Source organism: Papilio xuthus, unplaced genomic scaffold (assembly GCF_000836235.2).
Source record: "Papilio xuthus unplaced genomic scaffold, Pxut_1.1 DF824992.1, whole genome shotgun sequence".
Classification (NCBI taxonomy): Eukaryota; Metazoa; Arthropoda; class Insecta; order Lepidoptera; family Papilionidae; genus Papilio; species Papilio xuthus.
The window spans coordinates 2779139-2803316 of NW_013533657.1; the positions used below are offsets into that span (position 1 = coordinate 2779139).

At 33.4% G+C, this 24178-nt stretch overlaps 4 protein-coding genes and 1 long non-coding RNA gene across 8 annotated transcripts; 3 read left to right on the forward strand and 2 right to left on the reverse strand.

The window, feature by feature from the left end:
* Positions 1–19: 19 nt before the first annotated feature.
* Pif1 (Pif1 DNA helicase) lies at positions 20–2291 on the reverse strand. 2 transcript variants are annotated; one of them, XM_013324792.1, is made up of 3 exons: positions 1429–2291; positions 1123–1286; positions 20–1032 (listed from the first exon to the last, which is right to left on the reverse strand). In XM_013324792.1, exons 1-3 carry the CDS (start codon positions 2177–2179, stop codon positions 37–39), a joined length of 1911 nt encoding a protein of 636 aa, XP_013180246.1. In that variant the 5' UTR covers positions 2180–2291; the 3' UTR covers positions 20–36. The 2 variants fall into 2 exon arrangements, with proteins under 2 accessions (XP_013180246.1, XP_013180247.1); XM_013324793.1 differs by having other exon boundaries at positions 1123–1253; positions 1429–2290.
* Positions 2292–2546: 255 nt separating this feature from the next.
* On the forward strand, positions 2547–19934 carry LOC106126762 (uncharacterized). Of its 2 annotated transcripts, XR_001228381.1 has the most exons (4): positions 2547–2625; positions 2835–2934; positions 6398–6504; positions 19773–19934. It is a non-coding gene; the product is annotated as an uncharacterized LOC106126762 (long non-coding RNA). The 2 variants fall into 2 exon arrangements; XR_001228380.1 differs by lacking the exon at positions 19773–19934 and having other exon boundaries at positions 6398–8199.
* twi (twist protein) lies at positions 8337–11185 on the forward strand. The gene has a single exon (XM_013324600.1). The coding sequence runs from the start codon at positions 9961–9963 to the stop codon at positions 10900–10902; it is 942 nt and encodes a 313-aa protein (XP_013180054.1). The 5' UTR covers positions 8337–9960; the 3' UTR covers positions 10903–11185.
* LOC106126760 (zinc finger protein 84) lies at positions 11527–22069 on the reverse strand. 2 transcript variants are annotated; one of them, XM_013324599.1, is made up of 15 exons: positions 21572–22069; positions 21053–21298; positions 20524–20687; positions 19943–20126; positions 19391–19531; positions 18949–19035; positions 16717–16828; positions 15995–16220; positions 15479–15584; positions 15000–15120; positions 14131–14289; positions 13623–13785; positions 12749–12844; positions 12245–12323; positions 11545–12211 (listed from the first exon to the last, which is right to left on the reverse strand). In XM_013324599.1, the coding sequence occupies exons 1-14, from the start codon at positions 21825–21827 to the stop codon at positions 12282–12284; spliced, it is 2103 nt and encodes a 700-aa protein (XP_013180053.1). In that variant the 5' UTR covers positions 21828–22069; the 3' UTR covers positions 11545–12211; positions 12245–12281. The 2 variants fall into 2 exon arrangements, with proteins under 2 accessions (XP_013180051.1, XP_013180053.1); XM_013324597.1 differs by having other exon boundaries at positions 11527–12323.
* A 378-nt stretch (positions 22070–22447) lies between these two features.
* On the forward strand, positions 22448–24175 carry Ada3 (transcriptional adaptor 3). Its single transcript, XM_013324458.1, has one exon. The coding sequence runs from the start codon at positions 22692–22694 to the stop codon at positions 24081–24083; it is 1392 nt and encodes a 463-aa protein (XP_013179912.1). The 5' UTR covers positions 22448–22691; the 3' UTR covers positions 24084–24175.
* The last annotated feature ends 3 nt before the right edge of the window (positions 24176–24178 follow it).

Here is a 24178-nt window from a genome sequence, read left to right on the forward strand (position 1 = left end):
GTTTTATTATAGCTAAAAATGGCCTAAAACTATGGTTTATTTTCTAGTCATTTGCTTTTGTAAAATTTCTCTTAGTTTTAATTTTTTATTTGTCTTATCAGACAATGGTCTGCCTAAGGGTATTATTTCCATGTGCTGTAGGCGTCTCCTGAATCTTTGGTAAAACTCTAGGACATTTGGGTCTGCCCATACATGTCTAGAATCAAAGTCTAGCACTCGCAATGTATTTAGACTTTGTGCTCTACTCAACGCTACATAAGCTTGGCCAGCTTCAAATATCTTGGATAGAGACATCTCTACACAATCTAATGTTAAACCTTGTGATTTGTGAATAGAAAAAGCCCAGGCTAAATTCAATGGAATTTGTTTCCTACACAGCAATGTCCCACTTGAGTTCTTCACATACCATCTTTCTGCTCTTGCAGTATATTCCTTTTTGTTTTTAAATCTCACAACAGGCAATCCTTCATCAAATCTGACCACAACACCTCTGGCTCCATTAACTAATCCTGCATTAACATTGATATTCTTCAAAAGCATCACTTGTGCTCCTATTTTAAGCACTAACTTTGAAGGGGCAATAGTTTGATTATCCAACATATTTGTTGCGTTATCACTGTCTTGTGAAGCAAATACTTTCTCCTCTCCACTGAGGTCCCTTAATTTTGAATTATTTATCATTTTAGAGTCATTTGTATGTGAACACAGTCTTGTTGCTAATATTCCATCACTTTCAATTTTTTGTTTAGCTGTGCCTAGCAAACGATCACTTGTTTCCTTAGTAACGCGGCCTATCCTTATGCTATTTAATATAGTTATAAATTCTTGATCAGTCTGTCTATGTATTTCTTTTAATTCAAAACAAAGTTCAATACATTTATCCCAGCATGGGGATTGAAAACAAAACTTCTTTGCATTTTGGCTCTTGTCAACAACTGGGGGTAGTTGTAAGAAATCACCACATAGTATTAATTGTATGCCTCCAAATGGCTTATCATTTTTCCTTACATACCTGGCCACTGCTTCAAGTTTCTGAAAAGTGTAACAATGTTTTTAATAAATTATGATTTATTTATAAATTTAAAAAGCAATACCAATAAAATTATGCAGTATGCAATATACCTCAAAGAATGCCCCATCAACCATTGAGATTTCATCAATAATGAGATGCTTGCACTTTCTCCATTTTTGAGCAACCAGCGGCAGTTTGGTTGCTTTCTGACAAAGATTATCTACAGACCCATTGCCATCACCTATACCAGAAAATGCATGAAGTGTTGTACCACCTGTATGCAAAAAATTTTTTAAAAATATTGCAAATTTAAAAGTAAATATTTGTTTTTTTTTGTTGGAAAAGAGTATTCTATAGTTCGGTTTCATGGAGTATAATTATGTGAAAAAAAAAAACAGGGAGAATAAAAATCTTACCTATATGACACGCTGCAACACCTGTAGAAGCAGTGGCCACTGTTACATCAGGTGGCAAGGCGGTTACAATTCTCTTTAACAGGTAACTTTTGCCAGTGCCAGCTGATCCAGTGAAGAATATGTTTTTACCACTGAGACAAGCTTCTAAGACTCTCTGTTGCTCACTATTCAAAGTACCCTGACAACTCAAAGGTGAAGGTGAATATAATTTCTTAGGTTCGGGACCTCTACTTTCTTCCTGGGCTTTTCGCTTTCTTGGAGGAGATGGAGTTGTGACAGTGGCCTTACTGATCTTATTTTTAGCGTTACGCATATCAGCCACTGTTACTGGACTAATCTCTTCAAAAGCTTGGGCTTTACCACTTAGTAATTTTGCTCTCATAGATTGTTTAGTAGTAGTTGAATGATTATCCTTATCACCAGTCATCTTGATGAACATCGTTCGAAGAAATGAAACGAGGTTCGTTGGAGGTGCATTAGAAAGAAACAATGTACAACCAACCTCTTGGAACTTAATGCTAGCTTTTCCTTCCGCCATGAACTTTTTAAAAACATTGATACTTTTCAAACCTAGTCGAATTGCGGCATGTTTATCTGTAGTAATCTCCATAAACATCTCACGAAATTCGTTCCGAATCAGTCGTAAAGAAGCAGTCTTATGGTTTACTTTTCTAATAATTGAACCTTCTGGTGTAGTCCATTCTGCCGTTACTGCACACGATAAAAAAGTTTCCCCTTTCTCCATTTTCATTAATTAATATAGCTTCATAATTTAGAAAATACTGAATTTATAAAATATTCTTAAGCTTAACCTAATATCACAACAGATTGATAAGCGCGAAGATTTGACGTTGACAATTCCTTCACTCGCCGTTCGCCACTTCGCCACTCGTGCGCATCACAGAGTATGAAAAAAAATATTTGGAAAAACTAAACGATTCGTAAACCATTTCCGTGCTATAATCCTCATAAGTTTTATTTACAGTTTCAGTCTTTATATTTGAATCTCAGCAACAATCTCAAAACAAAAAATTGAAGGACAAAAAACATGAATAATTACAGTATTAAAAAACACCACGCTTTGCTTGGCATAATTGTCTTTTGTCGTGTACGTAGGTTTAAAAAAATAGTATACCTTAATAAAATGCGAATAACGTACTAGAGAATAAATTTGTGCCCAGTTTACTGATAAAATAAGTATGTAAAATATTTATAATATTATTTATTTTTTATTTTTCCAAAAATCTACTCCAGAAAGATATGGTATACGAAAATCGCACAATCATTACTATCGTCATCAGCAAGCCCAATCTTTCTTTTTGAAATCGACTGTTAATTAACAATACATTTTAAAGCAATTAAAGTTAACAAATAGCATAACCGAATATTCCTTTATTATATTTCAGTGCCGGAGACAGTCTGTCACTGCGGCGACGGTTAATAATTCATCGCTGGATCGTAAAAGCGGCTAAAGATAAACAGTCTGTCACGAGTAAACGTAAATAGGTACTATACTGTTTTCCTTGGAATATTTAACTGTTTGCTCCATCAGTTAGGTCTATAATAATTATATGATGCTAGGATCTAACAGACCATGATAAGCATTCATGACACTACGAGTTTCAATGATAACATAAAATGTTCTTGAAGTTATACAGACAAGGATATTTTGGTTTAATGGCCCCATTATACATTGTCACATATTTCGTATTAACTCGTTCTCTGAATATGCATTATTAAATTCGGTGCGAAATTTACTTCTTATTAACTTTAATTCTTTCATCGGCTTATTTGTATTTTCATATAATTGCCGATATAAGTATATTTGCTTTGAAAGCGAGCGCCTTTGGTGTTGATATATTTAGTGGCGGCTTCCGTTCAAATTTCGCGTTAAAATAATCCATGAAATTAATAAAATGTTATTGTACTAAGGTATAAATGGCACAGTGAAACATTGGAATAACTATATGGAAGATATTCCAGTGTTTCACGATTTTATTGACTCCCTCATAATGGGTTGGCATTCTTTCCAATTTCCAAGTTTGAACACTCTGTGAAGCTTTTATTTCAAAACAATGTAACAGAGTAAAGATATTACTTAATCATCATGTTAATCAGACACGAAAAAGAAAATTTTTTACATAATCCCACCATATTTATACCGAAAACCGTCCTAATGTGTCCGTCGCGTGCAAGTACCTACGTTATAATTCCATTCTTTGTCTATCTGGTCACCTATGCATGTCTATATAGGGTTGTAACCAATTCACTTTACTATCTAACTATCGATTAATTAAGCAATAATTCCTATACAACTTTCTCCGTTTATATAATTTTGTTCTGTATAAACATTTGAAAAATAGCAACAATAATTTACTCACTAGATAATATGTTTGTCGGTATCATTAAAGCTATGTTGAATCAGTTAAAATATACAGAAATTGAACGATGATCTCATATTGTGTCATTGGGCATCGGGGTTTGGTTAGTGTCACGGTTGGCCTTTGAAATATGGCGCGATATAATGAAATCCTCGGCACTGCGTCTGGTCCGTAGTCCCTCGTGACGTCACGCGTCTGTTTGGAAAGAGGTTTTATGCAAAGCTTACTGGCATATAACACTTGCCTTTGTGGGATCATATTACAATTCGCGATGGGACTGATATTTTTATTGGCAATGTGCTAATCTCGGTATTTACAGTAGCAGTAATAGTGGAATAAATTTTTCATGTATCATACTAACATTATAAATGCGAATGTTTGGTTGGTTGGATGGATGTTTCTTTGAATGTATCTCCAGAATGGCTGAACGGGTCTCGATGAAATTTGGCAAACATGTAGAACTAGACTAGGAAGAACACATGGACTACTAATAGTTTTTTTTTAATACCGCGCGGACGGAGCTAGTATTTAATAAAAGCTCTTTTTATATTAAACTGTAATATAATTTGTAAAGACTTCTTAAATAAAAATGTAATACTGTCCTCATTAAAATCCAACAACGTTAGCTGTAGCGTAGGACACGCGCAATGGAAAACAAATTTCAAACAGATAAACACTTCAGATTACTTGTCTAATATCTTATAAGTATGTTCTCATTGTATGCAGTAAATTGCAATTTGCCGTTTATTGAAGTAAAATACGTAATAATATAACTACATTTAAGTGATATTTTGGTCACGGATGTATTTAGCCATGGAAAATAGATATTTCCGTCGACATATTACAGAGCTTTCATCTTTGTACGTAATACGCATGTATGTTCTACGGATACGATTACTCGTACATGATTTCATGTATCCTTTGCACTTTTGTCATAGTCCGTATATCGTTAGGCTACATTAGAATATAATTTTACGCGGCTTTGTTAAATGTGCATCGAATTTTCCGTTGACTGGCTCTTGTGTGTTGTTAATTCTTGTTCATATTTAAAAAGTATCTCCCGCACTCTCAAAAACGTCAATACTATTGTAACTTTTGTACCTTTGTATCTAGATAATGTTTGAACGACAACACAGATGTAGATTTAAAAAAAATGTTATCTAATAGTCATCTTAACATTGAAGTAAAGTAGTATTGACATAGACATTGGGTATATTTATACAGGTTTATTTAGTTTCCAATTAAAATTATTAGCGTGACTAAATAAGAATACTATATATTTAGTGAGGTTAATTCAGAGAGTGTAATTAGTTGGCATCGTTCCTAGTAGGCAGGAATGTCTTGCAGTGCATCGGGCATCTGCTGAAACAAAACAATTCGTGTGAACGCCGGACAATACAGGGTGACGCTACGGTGACAAACTATAAATATCTAATTAGGCAAGTCCTAACGAAGACCATTTCTTACTCTATTTTTTAAGCCTAATACACATATTTTATCTAAGTTTTTGATTGAAAAATAAATTGACAAAATTCTGTTTTTTTTATAAGTAGAATGAAAGTGGCCTATCATCGCCTAGAAGTTGAGCTTTGTTATAAAATGTATAACAAAAACAAGTAGTAGTGCCCGTAGTCTATTAGTAGGATAAAGATCATTCATTTTAAAAATTAAATAAATTAATTCTGTTTGTCGCGATTATCCATTTTTCTCTATAAACTATGGTTGCCGGTTTGTCGTCGGCATCACCGTGCTGAGCGCCACACATGCGTCGCATCTGTGCGCGCCTCGCCGGAGGTGTACCCTGAAAACAGTATCTATAGTCCAGTCCTTCTATCATTACGTTTACTTTTATTTTATATGGAGATAATTCAAAAAAATCGTACTTAACGTAAAAATCGAATGTCTAAAGGTAACATAATTAAGTTTAGTTTTAACATGCTTTATAATTTTTTTGCATTCAAGTTAGCTATTTTATCGAGAAACTTTAAAGTTCTGAAAAAACCTATAAAATATTCATACACCAACGTAGCTGTTCAAGTATAAAAAAATTAAATTACGCTGTTATTGAAAAAGACAGTTTTTTCTGTAAATAAGATATTATAGAGATATAATATATTTACAGTAATTCAAAATAATAGATAATGCAACGAATTTATTTTAATAAGATTTAAAATCATTTCGTTAAAGAAACTTAAAAAACCAAACAACACAACATACACCATATTTTTTAACTAGCAGTAACAAGAGGTATTAAAAAAAATAACACAAAAGCATATTTCTGTTGAAATCGTATTAGAAAACAAGTTGTAACGAGCTTCGAAAGGCCATCTGTTACAGTTCACCACAGGTGTTTGGCATAACGATAATAGCATTAGCGAATTACTCGTTAAAAGAACAATAGGCGTTATCAAGTAAACAGGTATTTAGGAAGACTGGACTATGGATGCGGCACAAGTGTGACGTATTTTCCTCTGAGCGCAGCTGCGGAGACCTCGCAGATGTTTTATGGCACTGAACATTTCCAAGACGTTTTATTATTTATTACGATATTGCCGTTTAGAACCTAATCCCTGCTTTTTATTATCCAGGAGAAACAATGGTCATCGGGCGGCGTCCACTAACTAATTTTGGCATGTTGCGCGCAGATGCGGCGTCTGTCGGCGTGGGAAAGTGCCTCAGTATTGTTTGAGGAAAGGTTTGACCAAAGACTATTCTAGAACCATAGCCTTTAAAAATAAATTAAAATACACATTTCGTTCCCCCATTAGTTACAACAGATCACAATAAAGTTATATATATAAAAAAAAGCTGTGTAGAAACGTCACAAATGGAGTGAGTTTTACGTCTCAATGAATTGAAATTAGTGAATTCGTTTGTAAATTTGCAAAAAATACATTTATTATAAACATGATTAAGTTAAATGTATATCATATTTACAATGAGAAGCATGAAAACCAAATAATTTAAATAAATAAACAACCTACAAACCGCAAAAGGATGTCAACAATATCGTTTATACATAAAACTTATGCACTAACAAGTACGAGCGTTATCTAAAGCAGGTGTCACTTACAACCGCAAACACTGAAAGTTTGAAAATAAACCACAGCGTCGTAAAACTCTTAACAAAATAAACTTAGCGAGGCGTTAATCTCTCACGGCTAAAACATCTGTACACGCCACCAACAAGGGGATGAATACTTTGTTTTAAGCTCACATTAGTCGAGATTATTGCTCATTGATGATTCCATGTAACAATAGAATTATTATACATGTACCGTGAATTAATAAATCCTATATTAAGACCTTGTTGCACAAGCTTATGACAGATTAATAGAGTTCCAAAAAGCTTTAATAAAAAAATCGCTTTAACTTAATAAAATTAAGAATAAAAACCTAGGCTTTGAGTTGGTTGTATACCCTTATATCCGTAAGCTTTAAAAAGTACTTTTTGCTTATTTCTAGCTTCAATATTTTTTGCGTTTTTAATTAGAAACTTATATCATCAGGAGCGAAAAAGATCAATGACGCCAATTTGTATGAAGACGCAGGAAACGTATTACTTACTATGTTAGTTTTAATCTGAAAATGACTGCGAACGAATCAAAGGCGGTGCGTTTGATGTAACCATTTTTTTATTGCACTGTGTATGTGGTTCATTCATAAAGGTACTTGTAGACAGGGTGTTCGTGTTATCAGCATCGGCGTCATTAACGAGATGAGAAAGAAGAGATAACGGTAAGAGCACATTTTGTTTGTGAATGAATTCAAACCGCCAATATCGCATCGCTTCGCAGATGTCGGGACATGACTCATTTCGGATCCGGCCCTGGGTACTTTAAGCCATTTAAATCTATCGCGTCTGTTCCATTTTCGAGAATTTCCAATGTTATTTTAGGTGCGCAGATTTTATACAAAATTTACTAAATATTCTAGTTATATGTTTAAGTTCTGCCAATTAATTTTTTAGAACTATAGAAGATCTAAACTTAATTTATAATAGCGACTAAAAATTACGAATTATCCTCGCTTGTTTCGAACCTAGACAGTAAAACACACGCAATTAAATAATTGTGGATACTTTAAACCGTAGAACAAAATGCATTACACACTAAAATTTATTTTTAAAACAACTATCAGAAAGCCGCGTGAAACAACAAGGGAATATATTAAAGATACCTGACGTAAGGATATGCTCGGAATGAACGAGAAACGATAAATAACGCGGCAACATCGTTCATGTCGCGGTGGGTGAATGTAACCAAAATACACTTAACACACCCCTTTACAGTAAACTTATATTACCAATGGTATTTTGTTGCAAATAAATCCTTATATTACGGTGGTCTTTTACGGAATTATTGCAACAAACAAACAAGTATATAACTTAATAACCTCTACATATGTCTACATAAACTTAATTTATTATACGCAAAATAGATAAACATTAGGTAAAAATGATTTGATAAAATGTGAAATATGAGAATGATTGCTCAAGACGTGATGGTTATCTGTCTGCACTAATATTATATAGGAAATATTTGATTGTTTATTTGTTTGTTTCCATTGAACAGGCTCCGAAACTACAGAACCATCTCCTTTCACTATATCCTTGGGTGACATATTAATGAGGATATTTTTATTACTAGTTTTTTTTTAAAATTTTACGCGGATAAAGTAGCGCGCAATTGCTAATCGCGAATAATCTGCTACAATACAACAGAGAAATGTATTGCTATACGGGCGAAGTCGGCGTAGATCACTAGTTTTGATGCGTTAACTCAGCTATCGCTAGTGGAGGTCAATACTAATAAACAAAACTTTAAAACTAAATAAAAACGGCTACGACGATTGAATTACGTTCAAATCATAACATCGTATTTTAGAAATATACAGACGGTATCGGGTGCCATTGGACAGAAGCTTTTACGTACAGACAGACAGTGATATCTTGTATGTATTGACAGGTGACAGGAGCAATCAACGCAGATAGCGTTCGTATACACGAATTTTAATTAACAAACTTGACGCGCTCATTCCCGACTTTGAATTTTAAATGATCATAGAAATCTAATATGGCAGTTACGTATTTTTAAAAGAAGCATTAAACGTTAGGAATATTTTTAAAAAATAGATTTAAATTGACAGCCGTTGAAATTGAAAGTTGGTTTTATGAAATAACTTTTCTGCAAAACTTTTCTTTTCTTAAAACTTGATGTGCTTTAGATAGAACTTTTATTAGTCGGTTAAGGAAAGAAATCGGAGCATTGTTTTATTTTCGTTTAATCTTTAACTTCTTGCTTGAAGTGCGAAACCTTACGTACCTAATTTTTTAATTTAAGGTCACTCCCCGGAAGCGATTCGTAAAAAAAACCTTTATTATATCTATTTAGTTTACTTACACTATTTGTACAAATGACTATATTCCAACCTATAGGACGAATACCAGAGATGTAAAAATGTCAGATCCTGTAACATTGTACAGGCCGTGTCTAACCGTGAGCGGCAGAGATAAAATAATTAAAATATTTATAATATGAGTAGAAGTGAAGGCATCATCGCGGTGCGGCCGTGGGATCGAGCTTTGTGGTCCGATTGCGTCAAAGATATTTTTAGTATGGCGGCGACAGGACGACGCGACTGTACAAAAAATTTTCAAGCAAGGGTGGCGCCGATTCATGTCTTACCTACACGACGTGTCTCAAGTTTCAGTATTGGAAAGTCATAAAAATTTATCATACAATAATTTAATATCGCTATTTGTAATTAACAATATACGAAATATATATTCGTATTTAGGTGAAGTTCATCTCTAATGAATAGTTCCAAAATAAATATAAACAGATGAAATATTAATGGTAGATCGACAGTGATCGATTACTTTTGCTACGGTGCAATAACATTGATGTCTGGCGAGCAGGATGCGCGCTCACCGATGCGATCGGCCATGGCGTCCGAACGTACATAATTATACCTACGATACTATATAGAAGCAGTAAATATGGATGGGAAATGATGGACAAGATAAACACAAACCGGTCAACGATCGACGCGGCTTTACTACATCCGTCCTTGTCGCACCCGAAGGATTGCAAACGCGCGGGCGGGGGGCGGCGCGCTGGGCGGGAGGCACGTACACATCGCAGTGGAGATGGTTATTTTTTGTGCGTTGTCAATGAAGGGACGGGTAGGGGTGGGCCGGCCCAGGATCTCTCATGCTCAGTCCTTAGCCACACGCGACCGAGACAGCCACGCGCACGCGCACATGCCGAGTCTACCACGAAACATGAATTACGACGGCTGTGATAGAATAGTGCCCATCAAACGCGAAGAGGATCCTGACTGCCGGGATGACGACGAATATTATCGATACGTGCCCGTCGAAGTGAAAAGACACGACCCACAAGCTTTCGCGCCATCCTCACCAACACACCTAATGGATTTGAGCAACGGAATTGAAAGACCGGTGCTGCAGCAGGCTTGGCCCACCAATGTCATATTCGACAGCGAGGACCGAGACTACCAGCAGCCGCAATACCCGCCGTACGACCAGCTCTACATGACCGATCAGAGACAAAGACAATTACCTCGGACGTTCTACTTTGACGATTCCAATTCCCAGGACAGAGTGAACGGATTCTACGAAAACAATGAAGCGGCGAAGATCGGGGAAACATCGTACAGGGAGTCGACGGAGGAACGGAGCGATGACAACGACGAGCAGAGAAGATCGAGAAAGCGATCCTCGAAAGCGTCTAGAAAGAAAACGCAATCGTTCGAGGAGATGCAAATACAACGGGTAATGGCGAATGTAAGAGAGCGGCAAAGGACTCAGAGTCTGAACGAGGCGTTTGCCAGTTTACGGCAAATCATTCCATCTCTGCCTAGCGATAAATTGTCCAAGATCCAGACGCTGCAGCTGGCGACGCAGTACATCGAGTTCCTGTACCAGATCCTATCTAGCAACGAGTGCGGGGCAAGCGAGGGGAGCGAGACGGGCAGTGAACACGGCAAATACCTCGCTCAGGACAAGCTTAGCTACGCCTTCTCCGTGTGGCGCATGGAAGGCGAGTGGACAAACGGACAAACGTGATACTAGATATTCTAAAGACGTTGATTATATTCCATATTAAGATTGTTAATTGATTATTTTGTAAGAAAGTGAAGTTTAAATTATTAGTTTTAATTAGCGTTGTAAGTTGCAAGTTGTGATAGTTCTTGTAAGTGGATAAGAAATATCAAAAACTAAAATAATGTGATTATGGATCAATTAATGTTAGGACCTACAGTAGTGAGTAGTTGTAAATTATAACAAAGAAATACAGCTGTATACCAAAAAGATGATTGATTGTATCTATTTGTAATGTAAAACATATGGACCAAATATTAAATAAATTTGTTTATTGCTAAAATTGTCTGTTATTTTAATTATCATACAAAATATATGATAAACTTAGTAGAAATAAATTAATTGGTCAAATAATCAATTCTAGGAACTTTGTGATTTGTAATTTGACCATACCTAACTTATATTTGCATTAGCTCTGTGTATCACGCGAATAGTCGTGCTAGTGGAAAGAGGGTTTAAAAGTATTTTTGCATTCATAAAACTAAACTTAAAGGTATTAGTTGGGCGGGACCCGGGAGTATAAATAAAAAATATAGAATTAAAAGCGAGTTATAAGTTAAAAATTTGTTTACTAGCTATTTATAAACATGATTTGTTTAATTCCATCGATGTAACAAAACAAAGCTTAACATCGGTTTCCTTCATACCCGACACCTTTAATACAATTATTTAATCTTATTCTATTATACAATATTATATCCTAACTAAATTAAATTATTGAAAAATATTCGTGTCTCTATTTTTTCAAAGTAAATAATAGAGATAAAAATATGTCCCAATTAAATTTCGATACTGCCCACTCACATTTATTGTAAAAAAAAACATTACAAATTCGTATTAGGCATTTTACCATTTTTAAATATATTTTATCTAATATATAAATCACATTAGGCATTATTATAATTCATATATCAACGAATGAATTTCATTAACAATAACATAGAAAAAAAAATTATAGAAATAAATCAAATCTGGGCCGGAGAGAGCCGCTGATATGGCGTTCAGTTCTTTCAGAAAATATGTTAAAACCTACAAATGCCTAGATAATTACAAAAATAACAACCATTACAAGGCAGCTGTAGTACGACAAGGATGATGTGACAATTTTCAGTGACAGTGTGGTGTCATAATTTAGTTTGATTTCCCACCGGGTCAGATAACTTGGTCGGTGTATACCATGAAATTCTACGTCAGTCTCACTTGTATTAATATATTGCTGTCTCTGTTATTTCAAATAGAATAAAAGAGATAGCAATAAGAATTGCAACAAGTACATCGATAAGCCCACAGCTAAAAATATTATATAAAAGAAATTCCATCTATTACAAATTCAGCACCATTGGTTAAGGAATTATCATCTCGGTCGCATTCGATTCCGTTTCAATCTGTAAAACAATACATAATTTATTTTTACTTGTTTATTTTCCTGAGTCTAACCGAGTCAGACTCAATAAGCCAAGACTCCACATCGATCATTCAATAAATATGTATAAAATCAATAGAAATAAAATTTAAAGTTAAAACAAAATAGGCTACGGTATGTTGTCGTAATTTCGCATGATTTAGCACTCTTCCCTGGAACGCAACACCGTCGGAAAACAGACACATCTTCAACGCACTGCAAACGCAACACCCGTGTAGCGTATCTTTTAGAATTATTTATCTTATTCATTATCTTTTTTCTTGTAGCACTAGAAAGTGTTATATGGACATGCGAATTCCAATAGCACAAGAAATGATCAAAGATCAAAAAACTTCCTATTAGCCTCTCAGAGGCAGCAAATGATATTTTTGATAAGAAGTTTCAAACCTCTTGAGACAATTGATTGTCGAGGCCAATAACAACCAAGTCGTCGTCTGCATCGCCGTCCTGTACTCGCATTGACCAATCGTTTTTCACATCGATCTACGAAAAAAACATATTATTAACCATCATTTATAAAATGAAAAAAAAAAAAACGACATACTAGAGTTTTATAAGATCAATGTAAATAATAATATTTTATGTAATCAAACAGTTCATTGTATTTAACATATTGCCCTTTTGCTCCTCTCCATAACAAAAGAATATCGACCTACTCTAGCTACTCTACTTCAAAAAAAAAAGGTACAAAAGTAAAATTGTTCATTGGATTTTTTATCCTAACCTCTAGTTCCTTATAATTTTACCATTGACTTATGCTATTTTATCTTTACTTTGAAAATACTCGTAGTTTGATAATAATATTTTCTCATCATAACAGTAGTCCGTCAAAATCTATTTCTCGATAATGGAAGCCATAAATAAATATTCTATAAACATGTTAAAATAACGTCGGCGACGCGGGGGGTACGACATGTGTTAACGATTTCATTTTAAACGATATTAAAAGTATAATTAAAACATTTCATAACAAAAGTTACATAAAAACATCTTTGCTAATCTATTTTAAAACAGTTGAATACCGCAAGTAATTAAAATACGATGTATTCGTTCACGCATATGTTTTGTAACAACATAGTTCAGTTAAAATCATTTTCAAGATATTTGAAATAATTTTGGTTCGCAGATTTCTTCTTCACGAACCTTCACGAAGATTTAAATCTGTGGCCTATGATCCTAGTTTCAGTTTTGATAAATATTAGTAAAAGATAAACATTTTTTCACATACCATAAGCAACAACTTTAAATAAAAACAACTCACCAGATTATTATCAACTGCGTCTTTATGTGCTTGTTTGATGTGATCTTTTAGCGCGAAAGCTCTCGCGTAGCTTGCACCACAAAGAGAACATGAAAACTTAAGGATGTTCTCTCTTAAATGCACCTCCGTATGAAGTCTCACAGCATACAGCGATGCGAATGGTCTATGACGGAAATTTTCTATTACAGACCGCATACATGTATGCATAATATTATAAAATATATATAATCTACGTTAAGTATTTGCTGATAGAAGAGCATTGATTTGGTTAAATTGTATTTAGTACATTTTGATAACGAAACAAAGAGTTCCTTTCAAATTTCAAAAATATAGAAACGTCAATAAAGTAGTAATTACAGATATGGATTAAATTGGAGTCCGTCCACTTAATATCGTGAATCATTTAGTTTAAATATTAGTACCCGGCGTTTGAGTTGGCACGTATAACAAAAGAGTATTCTTATACCCGATGTGCCAATATACTATATGTAGTTTTATAAGTACTTACCGATTACATTGAGTACAGGAAAAGGGTTTTGTGTGTGAGTTCTTGTGACCTGCGAGTTGAACGGACGTCTTGAAGGCCTTGGGGCAAAGCGGACATTTGTACGCTCGCACTTCTGAATGTGTGAGGAGATGATGATTGTATACGCTGTGTGCTTTGAACCTAGGGACAATCTTATTAATATTATAAATGCGAATGTTTGGATGTATGGATGGATGTTTGTTAGAAGGTATCTCTAGATATTGATAAAATTTGGCAAAGATGTAGAACACAGTCTGGAAGAACGCATATATTACATATTCAGTTTTTTTTTAATCAAGCCGACGGAGTCTCCGGCGACTGCCAGTTAGAATACAGTATACTAAAATATCGTAAATCAAGAATCAAATAAAAGTGATGAGTTATTGAATATTGCATTAAAATAGCACATTTCTGTAATAATAAATTGAAACGTTTATAAAATGAAATACGATTACGAGTTGATAGATGCGATCGTAAAATTGAAATGTGCCGAAATGGGACATCCTATAGAGATATAGGCAATATGACGCTATCATAAGATTTCATAACGACACATGGCTTAGATCACGTCAAATATGAAATCATCTTCTAAAAATAAGGTATTTTTTTATATAGCAACATTAAAGATGAATTTAAATGATTGGAGACTGATAGCTTATAAAAAAAAACAAATTATAAATAACGGGTGCACATACGGTTTTAGACATTTAAAAACAATATTTAACATAACCTATGTTAGGAATATTATAGTTTTTAACCATTTTCATTACATACATAAAAATTTCATTTATTTATGATTCTCTGTCTCTGTCACTCTTTATAATATTAGTTATAAAAGATGATAGTGTTACCTCTTCCCGCACTGTGGGCAGGTGTAGGGCCGCGCGCCGGTGTGCGTGCGCATATGTAGAGTGAGGCAGTACGAAACGCGGAACGACTTGCCGCAGATCTCGCATGTATGCGGCTTCTCACCTAAAATGTGCAGGATAGTCAAGTTCAAAGTTTATTACTGCTCGTTGATAAGTGGGGGCGCAAGTTTTTGCGGGTGAGTGCCAAATGGGATCACTGCAGCAGAAAGCTCCTGCATCTCTTTAAATCCCGCGGAAATAAAAAATTGAGTCAAGCGAGTCGAACGAAATTGCGAGCCGTCATAAAGTTGTTTTTGTTGTGTTGTTTTTAATTTCTGTTGGAAAACCATGTCTTAATATGATGTTAATTATAACATTTCTTAATAATTCAGTAAACAATATCAGAATATATTCAAATCTGAATACTAATTCTGGAGATAAGCGTGTTTAAACTTTGCAGCTTTATTACTAATAGTACATACCTGTATGAATCCTTTCGTGTTTGACTTTCTCATGTGGTCTAGCAAACTTTCTATTACAATATAAACATTTATAAGGTAGTGATGTATCTTCTTTTCCAGAAAAAACCTGAGTACAAAATAGTTATTTATATACAAAGAAAAAGAAGGTTTACTTAAAAACTTACAACTTATACCGACATGAAATACAAGAATCTTTTGTTATATTAATTATAAAGATATTTTGTTGTGCGATCGACTAACGACTAAAAAAGCATCGTTCGAATGTTCGTTTAAATTGAATTTAAACGCTGTCTTTTCATCGCATTTTATACGAAAAAAAAAGAAGGAGCGACCATCTTTGCGGCCTTCGATCATCGCGATGCGAAGTGCCCTCCCCCCGCATCCCGCTACACCATAAATTATGATCCGCGCAGCGACCTGCGCGAACTTTAGAGCAGCCAAGGTAAATGAACAGTACTATAACTAATAATTACTATCACAAATAGTTAGTAAATATTATTATACATTTGTACTAACCTTATCTATATTATGTACATTCATATGCATCTTTAGATCCTGCATTGATTGGAACTTTTTATTACAAATGTCGCAGTTGACTTTATTTGAGGGGTTGACGTGCGAGTTTTCGTGTATCTCGCGATAGTCTTCAGGTATCAGTTTGAAGCAAACTGAACAAACATACTTCTGTTCACTGCCCGTATTGCCTTCCAGCGTCTGTACTGGAGGTTCTATTGGACGGGACCTATCGACAACATTGACTTTTGGTTTGTTTACGACAAACTTGTATAAAAGCATATTGTTATCCCTTCTATTCTCATTGAAAATACAGTGACAACAATATATCAATACAATAGTGAGTGCAGTGGAATATCTCGGTTAGATTAAGTTTAATGAATACAGAAGTACTTTAACACTTTCGATGTCCACATCTAATTTGGATTTGTTTTTTGTATGTAACAAATAATCTTAAATACTGAACCGATTTCACAAATCTTTTGCCATTGGAAAGCTGCTTTGATACTGAGTAACATAGACGATATTTATGACTAGATTTTTTAATTCGGACAAAGTTACGGCCCAAAGCTAGTATATGTAAAACATAATTGTTTTTTTCCTGTACTTCTATGGCCTAAGTACCTGAGTAGGGCGGTGTGTCAATCGCTTTTTTACATCCGCGAACAATTTTTTTTAAATATAGCGTTTTTTTATATTCCTGGTACAATATATTCATTACTCACTTAACTGGATCGTGCATTCGCTTGTGTAACTTTAACGATTTCCTTGTTGGGAATACTGTAGAACAAATGTTGCATACAAAAGTGGTTGGTATATCTACGATATTTAATTCATCTGGAAATAAAATGAAAAAAAAAACATTCTTTTTTTATTATCTTATCATATAATTAAATAACGGAAAAAAATTGACTTCCACGTAACTTACTTTACATTTAATATCAAAATTAGGTATCCAAAAATTCACTATTTCATACGACTTTTATGTCACGTTCTACGAAATTTAGATTTTAGGTGCGGAATATATTGTTCAATAAATGGAATCTATTTTTGCCGAAATTTGGAAAGAATTCCTCAATAAACAGTTAATAACAGTTACTTATAAGATTAATAGTTTACTGTATTTCACCCGTAAATGATCATAAAGTTTATATGACATCATGTATCTCAGTATTTCCCAGAATTAATGCAGTCACAAATATCGGCTAGTACCAGAAAACCTCCCCTTAATGGTCTTGTCCGGGAGTTACGAGGATTATCCAATAGGTAGAAGAGGGTAGATAAACAGATGAAACAATACTGTTATGCTCATTTATTTCCATACATTACAATTAAAACTAATTAAAAATTAACTCTAAATATCTGTACAAACTAAATATCCCTCGTGATTTCAGATGATTCTTCCTGGTAGCAATAAAAAAGGGAATCTCTCACGGCTTTCATAAAAATTTTAATTAACAAATGTGCTTTGTTTGTTAGAGATATCAAAGTGTGTCACTCGTCAATTTTTTAAACGTATGGTCAAACAAGGATATCTGAACCGGTGAGAGGTGTTACTATCGCGTTTGGTTCTGTCAGAATAGATATAAAATCTCCTTAGACATAAAAGAAAAAGACATGAAAGATACAGTGCAAAAAGAATCTTGACATTTTTTGACATTGACAGGAGGGCGCTAACGAGCTGTCATAATTTAGTTTGACTTATGTCCACCGGTTCAGTTAGCCTTGTCGGGTTTTAAAAAGTGTCAGTGAAACGTCAATACAGCGGCTGACGAATTCATCTCCATTTTAGATTTTATTGGACTGGAGAATCCGAAGGGAACGAGGTTTTGTTCTTCTTTCTGACTACCATTTCATCTCTGTGCCAATCAGTCGAACTTCCTAAAGAGGAACAGAAAAATATAGCACAATCAGAGTGCACTTTATTGTTGGTAATGTTGCTAACAAAAACTAACTATAGAATTAATTATTTTTGCTAATAATCTCTCTTTAAAATGAGATATAAAAAACTTTACAACTTGCAACTAGTTATGAGAAATGTTCACTTTTAAAAAGTTAATTTCAATCAATAAAACTATAATAAGTCCTCCAAACTATGTAGATCTTTGTTTAATATTAAATAAAAAAAAAATATTAGCAAAAAATAAAATAAAGTTATCTACCTAGTCTTGCTTTGTGCACTTTCATATGTGCAGTGAGGGACTTTAGATTATCGTAAGCCACTGGACAGATCATACAAGGGTATTTCACTGAAATAAAATAAATATTATGTAATGTTAGTTTTACTTTTTTAATTTAGTTTTTAATATAAAAGACAAAATATACTTTTAACTTCATATCGGATAAGGGATTGATAGTAGAGACACTTTTTTTAAATATTCTCATAATAACGTCATTTATTGATAACTAAAAAACAATTTATCGTGAATGACCTCTCTAGAGATTCCTTACTAAACAAAAAGATTATAAATATTTATTACTACCATGAAGACACATCTTTCGTATTACAAAATAATAATATTGTATTCCCAAAATATGTATTAATAGGAAGCAAACGAGCAAGCAGTTTATTTCATGTTAAGTGACTCATTAGAGTTACGACTCTATCGTATGCGACATCTTGTCGCGGCGACCACGCGTTGACGATGGGTGAGGACACAGTAACCGAACAAGCAAGCGACAGAGATAAATAGTACAGGTGTAGGAGCAGATTTTTTTAATTTATTTGTAAACAGAGTAGACACATATAGTTTTTGTAATTAATTTTGTATTCTCTTAACCGTTAAATTTGTAAGATTATAGGCACATAACACAACCCTACAATCACTATATATATTTTGAATGCATAAACTTATCTGTCAACTGACGATTAAAAGACCTCCAAACTCTATAATCTTTGAAGCGAAAATTGGTCATACACTTTAATGAAATTAGAGAAAATAAAATAAAGAATATACCTGGCTTTGTTTTGTGCACTTTCATATGTGCACTAAGTGATTTTTGGTTATCGTAAGCCACTGGACAGAGTAGACAAGGGTAGCGTACTGAAATAAAAAATAGTGTTATTTGATACTAAAGGAGGCAACATCTTAAACTGAGTTTCCCCTCTGGTAAAAACAGTTGTTTAGAAAAAATATGTATTTACATGTTCCTATTATAATAATCTCTGGATTACAGTGTAAATATAATTTTAAAGTCTTTAAAGGAAATATACTGAGAATTTGACAAATATATAATTAATTTTGTGGTTATCAGCCATATTTAAATGATCTGCATTGTAAAAACAAAAATTGTCCAATATTTAATTTTTTTTTAAAGATTTTAGAGAAGACATAGTATATAAAATTTCCATACATAGCGGTGATTTTGCTATATTAAGTAAAAATTATATATACTTACAAGCTTTACATGGACGATTTTTAAACTCAGATAACACTGAAACATGTACATTACACAATGTACACTTGTAAAATTTTATTTTGTTGCCTATCGCTGTTTCCATTTCTTTTATCACAACTCTATGGTATGGCACATTTTTATCTATAAATTAAAAAAAAAACGCTATATATGGTACTATAATTAAACTATATAGTTTATTATATTTAATTATTATATTATAAACTATATAGTTATTTTATATAAAATATAGCAAATTCTATAAATTACACTAATTAATTTACCCATATCTATACAGATAAATAAAATTGCAATGTCTATCAAGATATAAGGTTCGAATTTTTTAATTTTTGGCTATTAATCCATAAGTCCACATTTGCTTCAGGTCTTTTAATGGAAAATAAGTAATGCATACCGGACTAACATACGCATATTACGCATTGCTGGATCAAAAGTGCAATCACTTGGTAACAAAGTTGCAGGTAACCGCTAGCTCAAACTAATCAAATCATTAAAATGTCGCATGAGCCATTATTTAGTATTTTAACTGCTTACCAATCTTTTTCTTGCGAACCTCATTAGTCACTGAAGGCTCTGAAGGTGTTTCAACGATAACACCAGTGTCTGTAATCATCCGTCTTGATCCCTGCTTGTCATTGTCAACCTGTCTAAGATTGTTCTCGTCCGTGTTTTCATCTGTATTCTCATACTCTAGTGTCATATTGCTATCCAATTGCTCCTTTAAATAACAATGCATGTATATTTTCATTATTACTCTTATTTAAATAAATTTGTCATATAAATTTGTGTAATAAATACATGTCATATGTCAAGAGCATCAGTGGCTCAGGGGTTAACCACTTGAGTTGCAATCTGCAGGTCATGGGTATGAATCCTGGCATATACCTATGTTTTTTCGATTTACATATGAATATTTATGCAACAGTCTCCTCGTATGTCTCTTGAACGGCAATATATGTCAGTTTATAACAATGTCACTCAAAATTTTAAACAATTTAATGTATAATGAAGTCTAAAGATGTCGGGAGGACGCCTTAATTAAGCAACAAAGTTTCTTAAAATAAATGCACCTTTTTTATACAAATACTCATACATATTACTTATCATACAATTACCTCTACAACTACTTCCTGATCATTATGATAAGTTTGTATATGTTCCAGAACTGAAGAAAATGAAACGCCACATGTGTTACATGAGTATAATCCTTCACTAACTTGATCAGACCCATCATCAACTACTTCTGTTTGATTATCAACTATCGCCTCAACTTTTGGTTCTGGAAAAAAGAATTAAATCAAATTCAAAACTGCAAACTTTAGGTTGTGATTTAATACCTAACTATTAACTACTACACACATTGGAAAACAAATATAGATTGTGAATCGTATATTATATAAAAATAGAAATCAAGTATAAGAGAGAGCTCCAATAGGACAAGTCAAATAAGAATGATTTTGACAAGATTTCAAAAAGATGAGATCTGTGCCTAGGAATATGATGGATGACTAGACTTCAGCAATTTGATTGGCTAAAGATAATTGGCCATTTCTCTTGCATATGCATCCAGCAACTGTGCTCTTCTGACAATGGAAAAACTCCATAAATACTCCACTGTGCTTTAAAAAATATTTAAAAAATTACCTTCAACAGTCATAGATATTGTTCCATCATTATTTTGTTTAACAACAGTACTGCCACTGTTCAATAATGACACATCATCAGTCACAATCATGTATCTATCACTACTGTCTTTAACGAGCCTTAGTTCTTGTCCCCGCGGCGTTTGCTTTATTTCGTCTAACAACTCCACATAAACTGAATTCTCATTTGTGTCAACTTTTCCATTATGAGATAGTGGATTTGTTGTATCTATCTCTTCTATATTGTCTGAGAACGAAATTGATGTGTACATCCTTTAGTATAATAAAATAACACTGATTCAAATTATTTATGCTTCACTACTAATAAACTACATACATTGAGGTAGAGAAACCAACATATTTTATTAGCAACATCAATATAAGACAAATTCAAAACAAAAGTTACTTGACTTTTACTAGCTTGACTAGATAAACCTTGACTATATTGTACATAAGGGGTTGTACATATTGCTATTATAAGTTAAACATGGAGTAAAATAATATTTCTATGTTTGATTACCTTGGCCATCTATTTCTACATTTTCTTCATGCTTATAATAAATAACATCTTTTTCACAAGTATTGCCTTCTAAGTTTACTTCTTGACATTCGTCATGAGTCAAATGTGTTTTGAGGTGGTCTAACGTCTCCAATTTATCTTGGCAAATTGGACAAGTTAAATTTGATAAAACGTTTGTTATATGTTCAATTAAATCATTTTTTGAATTAAAGGTTTGATTGCAACATAAAGGACAATGTATTATTAGGTCTCCCATTGTAATAGTTCAGTAACAGAAGCAAGCAAACATTGATTTAAGCAGCGGTTACAATTTCCAGATTGTTTGACTCGATGTGTTATTTTGTAAACATAACAATTTCATTGCATCTTTACCAAGTGCTATGTTCAGTTTGTATCTAAATTCTCAACACAAATCCATTTTTGAGGAACTTCACAATTTAGGACCACCAACCACATTAATAAAATCTGTGCAACAAAGAGTATGTATAATAGACAACTAGTACAGGTTATATTAGGACTTCCGATTTAAGACAGAAAATATACATCACTGGAAATAAATTAAATTGTCACGCCTTCACTTAGCAATTTAAAACTGTTTTATTTTAATGGTAATATTATATATAATATTTTTAAAGTATTGAATTTTTAATACAATTTTTTATAATTGCTTTCGAATTTTAATTAGAAGCCCATGAAATGAAATTAAACATATGAAAAAAGTCGATAGGAGTTTATTCTATTTTTTATAAGATTAAAAACAATAATAAATAGATCATTTTAAAAAGCAAAGACATTAATAGCATACGAAACTTCGCGAACACTTGGCTGAATATAAAAAATCCTTGTTACACTATACAAATGTCAACCAAAAAAAAAGATATTTATTTTTTTAATACGCCATTTTGTCGTGGCAAATTGTTTTATTTGCTGAATTCTATTATACTTAACTAATCAAAACTTTAACAGTTATATTTTGATTCCAAATAAAACATATTGCATGAACAAGTGATACCAATGAAAGCGTGCTAATATAGTGTAGTCTGCTCTACAACATTTTTAATCAAAACTTTTGACGCCTGTGTGATTGCTTTACTATTTTCGCGGGAAAATTTAATCGAAAATGTTAGGAAAAAGGATGCACCATAACAGCAAGGGCCGGTTAGCAAGCAAAGGTCATGATAGTAAGCCTTCCAGTCCCGGTGTTTCTCCATATAATAAACCCGCAAAAATACCTGGAGCAGTGTCGATTGGGAAAACCAAAGTAGAAACCTGCCCTATTCCCTACATCAGACTCCAAGACAACGCAACGACTTTACCCCGATTATCAGCAATTTCTGCCAGACCTGCTGATGAACCTATTGGTATAGATGAACTTGATGCTTTGCAGTTAGAGTTAGAATCATTGTTGTGTAGCACAGCATTACGTATAAGATATTTCCAAGGAGAAATTGAAAGTATTGATACAAATGAATCTAAACGGGAAAAGAAAGGCAAAGCTGCAGGTAAACAGCTACAATATCCCGTGAAAAGAAAATTCCAAGATGATAAACTAGTTAAAACCAAAGACTACACAAAACTTTCAAATCAACCTAAAGTACCTAAATTTAAAAATTTCTCTAATGCTTCTTCTGGAGGATCCCATAATAACTATTCAAATGATGCTAATGCCAACTCTGATAATTCAATGAAACTTGAACTTTCCCAGTTCTCATTACCAAAGAATAATATTCCATACAAATTTTGGAATTCTGTTGAACCATATTGTGCACCAGTCACCTTGGATGACATAAAATTTTTGGAATCCCTACTTGCTCAGAGTAGTAACACTACATTACCTCCTATCCCACCATTAGGAAGACACTATTCAGAAGTTTGGGCCGATGAACATTTAACAGAAGATCAAAATGCTGGTAACCCAAATAAATTAAGGCCTACTGGAATGTCACCTGAAGCAACTAATCTAAGAAAGAAAATTGAGAAATCTGGTGAGAATATGATAACAGGACCATTAACACAGAGATTGGTATCGGCTCTAATGGAAGAAAATGCATATGAGGTGCCTGATATAAAAGTGAAGCAACAATCAAATATTAAAAGCAGTTATAAAAATTCACTTACTTTAGAAAAATGCCTTCGCAAAGAGCTGGTAGATCAAGGCATACTGGATCCTGAAGATTTGCCTCCTTTAACCAATCCAGCAGATGATGAAATTTTAGCAGAGATCAAAAAGTGTCAAACAGAACTGACAGCTATAAGAAAAGATAATTGTAAGAATTTAAAAAACCTGATTGGTCTTTGCAAGCAAGAAATGATCAGATTGAACCTAAAGAAACAACTTGACCAAGTTGATTTAGAATGTATAGAAACATATAAGAAAATGGTTGCCGCTAAACAAAAGAAGCGCCCCATAACTAAAAAGGAAAAAGAAGATGCATGGAGAGCTATTAATGAACAAATAAGACTAAACAAAGAAATCAATGCATTACCACTAACTGGCCCCAATACAAGTTGAAGGAAAAATACATCATTTAATTTTAATTTAGTTGTAGTAAGATTTAATTAAACATCTTTATGTGTAGCAATAAACGGTGTTAATTTATTGTTTAA

Coding starts and splice junctions, on each gene's coding strand:
- Pif1 (XM_013324792.1), bottom strand. CDS start 2,179: ATGAAAATGGAGAAAGGGGAAACTTTTTTATCGTGTGCAGTAACGGCA. Junction 1,287..1,428: donor TGTTGCAGCGTGTCATATAG/GTAAGATTTTTA, acceptor TTTTGCATACAG/GTGGTACAACACTTCATGCA. Junction 1,033..1,122: donor TTGATGGGGCATTCTTTGAG/GTATATTGCATA, acceptor TACACTTTTCAG/AAACTTGAAGCAGTGGCCAG.
- twi (XM_013324600.1), top strand. CDS start 9,961: ATGGTTATTTTTTGTGCGTTGTCAATGAAGGGACGGGTAGGGGTGGGC.
- LOC106126760 (XM_013324597.1), bottom strand. CDS start 21,827: ATGGGAGACCTAATAATACATTGTCCTTTATGTTGCAATCAAACCTTT. Junction 15,585..15,994: donor ATGTACATAATATAGATAAG/GTTAGTACAAAT, acceptor TTTTGTACTCAG/GTTTTTTCTGGAAAAGAAGA. Junction 12,324..12,748: donor ACAATCAATTGTCTCAAGAG/GTTTGAAACTTC, acceptor ATTGTTTTACAG/ATTGAAACGGAATCGAATGC.
- Ada3 (XM_013324458.1), top strand. CDS start 22,692: ATGTTAGGAAAAAGGATGCACCATAACAGCAAGGGCCGGTTAGCAAGC.